This window comes from Motacilla alba, chromosome 3, assembly GCF_015832195.1.
Source record: "Motacilla alba alba isolate MOTALB_02 chromosome 3, Motacilla_alba_V1.0_pri, whole genome shotgun sequence".
Taxonomy (NCBI): domain Eukaryota; kingdom Metazoa; phylum Chordata; class Aves; order Passeriformes; family Motacillidae; genus Motacilla; species Motacilla alba.
In genome coordinates, this window is record NC_052018.1 from 101,349,024 (window position 1) to 101,358,341 (window position 9,318).

The window sequence follows — 9,318 nt, forward strand, 5'->3', positions numbered from 1 at the left end:
TGTAAGAGATGGAAAGCCCTTGGAGGTTTATGTAACAGTCCTTCCTCTGGTTGGGCCAGGAAGTAAGGGATGGATGTCTGTTCTGCAGGATCACTGTAAATCTGATGGTAGAAATATTTGGAACAGGGTAGTTAAAATGCAAGCTGCTCTCAAAACTAAAACGTTTTGTGCCAAGGTGCAACAGGCTGGCAGCTATTTCCCTTTGTAAGGGCTGAGTTTCTAAGACGTGATCAATTTTGGCATCTCTTGGAAAGAGATCTGGTAGCTTTTACCTGTGCAGAGCACAGGGATTGTCTGCTCAGTTCAGAGGTGATCCCAGAGCTAGACAAAAGATGAAATATTGAGTTTTGCTCTGATAGACCTCCAAGGAGCCATATAAATCTCTTTAAAACCCCAAGTAACCTACCACAAAACTGTCCAAGAGAGATTGCTTCAAGACAGCACAGTTATAAAATACTCTGAAAGGCTGAATAGGGTTTTTCCCCCTCTTGTGATATTTGGAGTTGAACTTTAGATACATCATTTTGAACATGGCCTTTTAAAGTTACTTTCTATTCTGGCCCTGTCATTTTTAGGGCTGTAAAGGAAACAAAAATGCCAGGGAAGGAGAGGAAATGAAAATGAAGAGTGGGGCTAAAGAGTAGGTTTTGATCATCTTTGCAAGAAGTGGCATCATCTGTGAGAACAAAAGTCTTCAATTGCTGCAACTGGAGACAGCTTTTAGTCTCCAATTCTATTTTGCCCAGAGCCAGCCAGCCAAATAAAAACAGCAACATAAATCACTGCTGGCAGAACTTAGCAGTTATGCAACGTCCAGTGCACTACATGCCTATTTTTAGATCAGTTTTACACTAGCAGAATTTACTTTATGAAATCTAAAAAGAATGTCTGTTCAGAGGCTAGGGGATAAAGACAGTATTTAGAAAGTGCAAAATGTAAAAACACTTAGTACAGGGATGCTCTAGCAAGCCCTGCTTTGGCAATACTGATATCCTTTCAAAAATGTTGGCTCAATCAGGCATGCTAATGAAGACTAGGGGTTTTTTTCATCAATAGCCCCTTGAATTTCTAAAGTGCAATTGCTGTTTGAATGGTTAGCTGTGCTCCCTTTACCCAAATGGCTGAACATCAGACTCACATACAGCTCTTGTTATCCAAGACCAGATGTGCCTCTTCTCTCCTTTACATTTGACTTAATTCTCTTACTATTGTAATTCTGCATTAGTTTGTACTGTGTATAATCATGTTCCCAAAGCTTTTTGTTCAGATTCAGAACAGGCAATGATTGGGAAAAGTTTGACCTTTCATCCTTTAGATATTTTAGCAGATGAAACACAGTCTGCATAGTTAATGTATCTCTGGGATTTCTGGGATTTCTGCCATAATTTTGACAGTTTTCAATCATGTCTTGAAGCAGATTAGTATTCTGACTGTTGCATCATCTGTATTGATCTTTTTCCCCCAAACCTTTCTTCTAGGTGACAACCTCGATGCCATCCATGACATAACTGTGGCGTACCCCCAAAACATTCCTCAGACAGAGAAGCACCTTTTGAAAGGAAACTTCCCAAAGGAGATTCACTTCCACGTCCAGAGATACCCCATAGAGACAGTGCCCACTTCCAAGGAGGAGCTGCAGCTTTGGTGCCGGCAGCGCTGGGAAGAGAAGGAGGAGCGACTGCGACACTTCTACGAAGGTGGAAGAAGCTTCAGTGCAGCTGGACAAAGCCTTGTCCCGCCCTGTAAATCCGAGCTCAGGGTCCTGGCGGTGAAGTGCGCCTCGCTCCTCTACTGGACAGTGTTCCCGCTGGGAATGCTGGCGCTGCTCTACCTGTACAGCTTTGCACAGTGGTACTTTGCAGCCATGATCGTCTTTTTTGTTGTGCAGCAAAAGATATTTGGTGGGCTGGAACTCATTGAACTCGCTTGCCATCAGTATTTTAAAAAGCAACAGAAATTTCACGACACGAAAGTAAAAATCAATTAGTTCTGGGGTAGAGGAAGGGTGGTTTTGGGATGCCCTGCAAATTTTATGCACAGGGAACAATTTTTGCATGAGAAGTGTCTTTTACTATCGCCATCGTTAGACATTTGCACATGATTCTGTGAAGAGAAAGAAAAATGTTAGTTATTGCTACACGTGAAAATGGTAGTTTTTAATCTCTGAATGTAATTTTGACATTGCTCTCACAAGCAGCTAGCAACTGCATTCTGCTGTCATTAAGAAACAAATTGCTGGATTATTGAACAATCATAAGGACATTAATAAATGTGACATGCACTGAAGTTTCATGTAGAAACCCAAACAGTTCAGCAAAGAGAGGCAGATGTATGATTTCTTTAGAGTCACGTTGGTGTGAAGTAAGCACCGAACTTGGAAAACTGTAAGTTTTGATGGTAGATGAAAGTTGAAGGAGTTGTTCTGTTTCTTTTTTCTATTTCAAATACTCAAACTTATTTTGTAGTAATATTTTTTGCATAAGCTTTTCCAAACACTACTGAACCTACCAACTATTCAACTATTCTGGCTTGGTCACTCAGGAGGATTTTCAAGCCTTGCAGTCTTGTGTCATACTACAGAAAGCAGTACAGTGCTCACTCGGCCTCCATTAAAGTGTTTGCTGATTATTTAATAGACCTGTGCAGCTAAGTTTTTATCTCTCACTGTTTCATACTTTTCTAGTCTCCCTGTTAGCTGTGGGAGACTTGGTCCTACTGTAGTATGCAGAGCTGCATGATAGGGGAGCTGGCTTTTTTATTGGTTTATTGGTATTTTTTTCTCACAGAGGCAAAAATATCTGTTTGTCTCTGAGTAACTGGAAAATGTTTTTAAAAAAGGCTTCCTTGTATCCTTGTAGACATTCTTAGGTTGAAAACATTTTATTTAGTTTTCAGAGTAGGCAAGATAGCTTTTTTCTTTTTTTAAATTTTTGTAGTAATAATTTTGTTTTTCACATTGCTTCCTTTGGCATTTCACGTGTCCATGTACATAAGCAGGAAGACTGCTTGTTCCTTGCATGTCAGACAGACTTGTTGAAATGCAACGGTTCTCTCCTTGGTGGCACAAGAGATGGGTTTGAGTTTTGGACTTAGCACAGGGAAGAGCTGCATCTTCCCTTTGCATACTGGCTTTGTTTCCTGATGACATCATTACTTTTTCAACGTCCTTCGCAACTTTTGGTACTTTCCCTTATTTTCATGACATTCAGAAAACCTGAAGGCCTAAACTCAGACAAGGCACTCTGAAGTGCATCCCTTGTCATATATAGTAAAAGTAATGTTCATGCTCACCTAGAAAAAGACAAAAACATTGCCAGCACTTCGGAGATACTTCAGGTCTTCGGGTTAAATTATTTTGCAACCTCCAAAACTTTAGACAACTTGAACAATTGTATTGCTGCAAAACCTTCCTGACTTACTAAATATTTATTTTTTATTGCATGAGGGCTTGTTTAAGCTGGACCCAGATGGCTTGGCTCCGTTTGTTGAATGGCGTTGCCGTGAAATGTGGAAGTCCAGAGTGCAAAATGTACCTCGTACTGTGCTGCGTATCTCAAGTGTTGGGCTGGCATGGTGGACACACCTGTTTGCTTCTAAATTACAACACTAAGCATGTTGTCTAATGTGTTTGTTTTAAAGACCATTTTTGGACAAATCACCAGCCTCTATTCAACTGTCCCTTGCACAGGGATAAGTCTTTTTTAATCTGTGCTTATAATAACTAATTGTTTATTACGCGGAAAGTACTTGAAGCCATCTGGTTTACTCCAAATTTTTTAATCCCTTTTTTCTTAAAAATAAATAAAGGTAGGTTTATATTTAGGGTTATATTGCTTAATGATTTTTTCATGTTTGTATTTGTGTACCTGACAACTGGTGTTGCACTGTCATGAGTGGAAGGAGGTCTTTTTTTAAAGCAGTTCTGTGATATCACAGGCATGGTTGCAGCTTCAACTTCCATAGCCTGTCTTCTCTTCAGCCAATACCCTGCACATTCAGGTAACCCACTGCAAGGGAAAACCTAAAAACCTCATTTGTGGTTAATGCAGAGGAGACCTAAAAGGCTTCTTCCAGTCTGTCCTGAGCCACGGCTGCGCTTTCATACCAGGAGTAACCATAGCCAGCCTACTCCAATAGCCTTAACATCATCTTCAGGAATGACTTCAGATGACAGGTTCCATGTGTTGGTGACATAAAATACCAGCTACGCTTTTCTCAGTCGTTCAGAGAACTTTGTGGTGTCACCAGATGTACCAGGAACACCAGTGTGAGTCTTGGTCATGGCACAGTTCAGGATTTATGTCTCTGTGTAATTAAATTTGGGCTCTGAAAATGAAGTCAATGAAATCCATCGTTGACCCTTACAAGGGATTTCCTCCCAGCTGGAGCCAAACATGTAACCTACTGTAATATGGTAAAAACACCCTGCAAAATCTGTAATTCATCTTCCTCCCTTATGTGTTTGGATCAAAGAGAAAGAATAATCTGCTTTTCAGCTGGTAATGTCACGTTTGCAATGCCCAGCTCCATGGTGCAGAGTGTGGTAAGTGAAGAATCCTCCATGTGTTTGATGTAGATGTTTAGATTATGTGCATCATTTTTCAGGTCAATTAGAAATGCAGGATGGGGAAAATGTTGAATAAAAACTAAATGTTTTGTGAATGGAGAAGCTTTTTTGTTTAAAAAGTGATTAAGGAACTGGGGGAAGATTTTTCTGTGAATGCTTTTTTCCCCTCTGGTGAAAATGTAGCTTTTTAATGAAAAGGTTCTGATATACAGATTTCTTGGAGATTGTTCCTACCCTGTCTCCCTTTTCAAAGATCACAAAGTTGGCATTTAAGGACGTGGTTTAGTGGTGGACTTGGCAGTGCTGGGTTTACAGTTGGACTCGGTGATCTTTTCTCTCCTAAATCATTCTGTGATTCTGTGCTGGGTGAATCACTTGGAAATTTTTTCAGTGCTGGGATAAAGGTGCTGGTATTCCAGGAATCCCGTAGCCCTCTTCCATGGGCCCTGGATTGGCACTGGGTCTCATCTCACTCAGTAGCAGGTTTGTCCCAGTTCACCTTCCCTTGTAGTCCCAGCAGCTGCCCCTCTGAGCTCTGTCTGCAGGGCCTGCAGGTCTTGCTGGGTCTTGCATCCATTGTCTGGGATCAATGCTGTGCTTTAAGGATGCTGCTCCCCTTTGCTCAATCAAATGTTTCCTCATCAGCATTAGGGGGTTTCTTTCTCTCTGCTCTGAATAGAAGCTTGAAATCCTGCCATCTCTGTGTGTCACCAGGCTCAACTGGGAAGGAGGATGTCAGACCAAGACATTTTTCTCTTGACTTCAAAGCTGCAAGGCCCAGAGCTGATTTGTAAGGTGTTGTCTTGATCATTGGACATGTAGTTCCTAGTTTTGTGCGTTGCATCAATCGGTGTTGTTTAAAAAAGATCTGTGTTTTGATAACTTGATTTTATATGTGCACTGTGTGAAAGAAAACACCAGGACACTACAAACCTACAGAAAGCCTTAGTTTTCAGATTTCACTGATGATATTATTAGAATGTTTTAACCATGTACCAGTTACTCTACAGCAACAATAAAGACCTAAAGCATTGCATGTGTTTAATTTTGCTGTTTTCCTTTTACTGAACCTGTAAGGAACAAACCTTGTCTCCAATAATATGGCTGGCTGGCTTGGGCAGACTGGTGTCTGTTTCCATGCTTGACTCATGGATTGTGGCTGTTGAGGGAGGAGAGCCCCCCATCTCTCCAGGGGAGGCTGGGAAGGGGTGTCTGGCTCTACCCTCCCTTCCAGTTTCTTCATGTAAAGAAGGCACGGAAACCTTTGAGTGTGCAAGAATGACAGCTCAGCTTCAGCCTTGCTGTGCTGCTCAACCAGGACTGCTGAAGAATAACTTGTCTTAGGTAGTGATAGGTGGGTAAATCCTCCATTTGAGCTGTATTCTGTTATCTCCCATGTAATTACTGACACAAGAAACCATCTATGGCAAGGTTCACATTCTTAGAGGGCCTTTCTTTAATGTAACTTCAGGTCACAGGCCCCTTGATTTCTCTCTCCATTGCTTGTGTGCTAATCTGGTGTGGAGGCACAAGGGCTGTGTTTCTCAGCTCCTCATTACCCAAAGAGAATAGCCTGGCTGTGCTGGCCCGAGGGAAATTCCCACGTCTCCAGCAGGTATCCTGTGGCAGAAAGAAGAAACAGAGACTGGTAGCAGTTTCTGCAGCTGGAAATAATATTTGGCCATGTCTGTATATGCTCAGAGCATTCAAAGCCTTTCCCCAAAGTCAAAATGAGTGGCTTGTCACTCTAGAAAGGAGGCTGTGTCTTCCTCTTGGTTTCCTCACAAATATGGAATAAAAAAATGTATTCCTCTGTCTTACCTGTCCTTACAGACAACATCAATAATGGAGGCCAAAGATTATTTCACCCTCCAGCTGTCCCAAACCCCTCCTTTGCAGCTCCATATAATGGGGGAAAATGGTCTTATTTCCTGAGGAAATAAGAACTTTGAATCACACTGCAAATGATCTCAACCAGACACTGCTCCTGGGAGCAGGGAGCACGGTCTGTGCTTATAACATGGCTGGGTTACTGTCACCCTGGAGGGTTTGGGCTGAGGTATGTGAGGGAGAGAGTTTGCCTCTGTCCTTGCTGGGCCAGCAGTTTTACCAGGCGCTGATAACAGGCCGCGAGTCTTTAAGTAGATGTCTTTTTCTGCTACACTAGGGCCTCCAGGTGGTTTGTCATCCCCTTTTCTGGAGGTCTTGTCTAGGAGGACTGTTTCTCAGGTGGGCGTTGCTGCTCTCAGTAGAAGATGGGAGAGTGTTTGCTGCATCTGAGTTGCTTCATGCTGGGCTGCATGAGAGAGGCAGATGTGCAGGTGCAGGTAAGTGTAATGGTTTTGGTGGTCAGCAGCCTCTTCCCTGCGTTTCTCTCTCCATCTTGCTTGTCTGTGGGAGCAGATGAGGGCCCCTTCCCCCCAGCTTCAGGGTTCTATGCCCACAGCTTCAGGGAGCAGAGAAGCACCTTCAGCTTTATCACAGAGAAGAGCTAAAGGGGCTCAGGCCTCAGTATTGCATCCCTGGGACAGGTGGCAGAGGAGGATGAGCTGCTGCATGGTGTGAGAGCACGAGGAGATGCTGCGGGACAAGCAGGAGGCACGGCTTTCTGCAGAGGCGTAACCTGGCGCTCACATCGCTGCTGGGTCTTGCCCTCTGCTCCCCTGCACTATTTCTTCCCCTTCCTTCAAGTCTTGCTCTGCTCTTTGAACAGCTGGGTGTCCAGTCAGACAGGGGAAGGGATGTAGATTAACATTGAACCCAAAGAGGAGGGAAATGTTTGGGATAACAGGATAGAGGTGCTAGGGAAGGTGTTGGCTCCTGCCAATGCCTGGGTGCAGCTGTTGGGAGCATGTCATCTATCTTACAGGCTGAAGGGAAAGGTTTGTATTAAAATACTTGCTTACTTAGATGTCTTTTGAGAAAGTGAGGAGAGAAAGAACATCCACCATAGGGTGGTTCCCAGCAGGACCATTGGACTGCCCTAGGAGTCTCTCTGTTCTTACCTGTCAGGCTGTCCACTGATATTGGAGTTGTCTGTGTGTTCCTGTAGCTACTCAGGGTGCTGTCTCCTCTCTGTGCCCACATTTCTCACTTGATGTCCGGTACTTAAAGATATGTAAATGGCTCCTCCTGCTTCTTTTGCTGGCAATTGTGCAAGACCCTGAGTTCTTTAAGGATAGAATAATCCTTCACTGTCGGTAAGATTCCCACTGACAGCTGGGAAGCTACCCACCTTTACAGGGAAGCTTGCAAAATCACTTGTAACAGTGCTGCCTTATGCAATCCATGTTTTGCCTGGCAGCCAGGTGCTTCCTCACCTTCCTGGTAAGGAGCTGCCTCATCATCCCCCTCCCCACTGGCACAGTTAGTTTCCCTTCCTGATTATCCACTGAAATTATTCAAGTGGAGTTGTTCTGCCTGCTGGTAGGTCCCGAGGTTTGCTTCCTACAGCTTTGCACCCCCTGCCAGTGCTGCTCAAAGAGCTCTCTGAAACTCAGCTCTGAACTCACTTCATTCAAGTACCCTTTTTATAGCTACCTAAGCAAAGGTCCTCACTTTCCCAGGGCTTTTCTTGGTGTTTTGTGATGGGCACAAATGATCAGTCAGTGGGTTGGTCTCAAGGTCACAGCGGGGAAACCTTCCAGCACTTGATGATCAGACAAACATGCACAGTCCTGGACATGGGCAGGTCAGGATCTGAAATTATGCTGCTTCTCACACACCTTAACACCAATCCCTGCAGGAGCAAAACCAGCATTTAAAGGAAATGAGCTAAACCTCTCTTGACAGCAAACAAAACTTTTGCGATTCCTTTCTTCCTCTATGCCTTCCTTCTCCTCTCTCCCTCCCAGGAGTAAGAGATGAGAAGGTTTTGGGACACCCTCTGTTGCTTGAAGCAGGAGAATAATGATCCTGGAGCCACTGTCCTGCATGGATCAGGCTGTGCTGGCCAAGTTCACAAGGCAGGAGTTGAGGACTGCTTGACACTGCAGGCTCCTTGCACCTGTCTGTCCCTGGAGAGCCACACAAGGAGAGAGGGACTGGGCCCATTCCCCCCCACACTGGGCTCTGGTGTGGGCACCTGCCAGCTCATTCATCTGCACGAAGAATGTGAGATCCTCATGGCCAACACAAGGACAAAGGGACATGGAGCATCATCCCACAGGATCCCAGAGCTTCAGCCAGCAGCTGGGAAGCCAGAGAGAAGCACCGGGGAAAGGATCTGCTGACCAGCAGCCCTCAGGTGGCCTTGGTGCTCTTATCGGAGATGCTGTGAGTCATGTGGGCCAAGCGTAGGGACAGAGCACAGGCACCCTCACTGCAAGCCAGGGCTGTGTCTGGCACCAGGCTCTAACACTCCCCTGTGGGTTTGGCGCTGCTAGTCCATTTGGGACAGGTATTATTCCTGGTCCCTGAGACCTTGGCTGGGATAAGGGCAGGACAGTGCAGGATAATGGCAGCAAATGCCACATTGCCAGCAGCAGTGAGGGCTGACACAGGTATTCCACCTACAGCAACCCAGGGGCCTGCCTGGGCCTGTCCCTACCGTGTGCTCAGCACGCCCACCTCCCCAGGAGTTCATCCTGCTGATTTGGTGGGGTTTTGTCTGACACAGCTGGGAGCTGATGTTCAGCTGTGACCTCTGCTCTCTCACAGTTCCTGCTCCTGCACCACGTGAAGGATGTTGTGTGGTCTCAGAACATGGGGTGCCTCAGCCTTCAGGCCCAGCCTGGCTTTAAATTAAGGTG

At 44.9% G+C, this 9,318-nt stretch overlaps 1 protein-coding gene across 7 annotated transcripts in view; it reads left to right on the forward strand.

Annotated features, from left to right (window-relative positions):
* The window catches only part of LCLAT1 (lysocardiolipin acyltransferase 1), a 111,632-nt gene extending 106,029 nt beyond the window's left edge, over positions 1-5,603 (forward strand). For all 7 annotated transcript variants that reach the window (XM_038131030.1, XM_038131029.1, XM_038131027.1 and 4 more), the window contains one exon: positions 1,479-5,603. In XM_038131030.1, coding sequence (XP_037986958.1) covers positions 1,479-1,987 — 509 coding nt within the window. In that variant the 3' untranslated portion in view covers positions 1,988-5,603. The remainder of the gene's footprint in view (positions 1-1,478) is intronic.
* Positions 5,604-9,318: the final 3,715 nt, after the last annotated feature.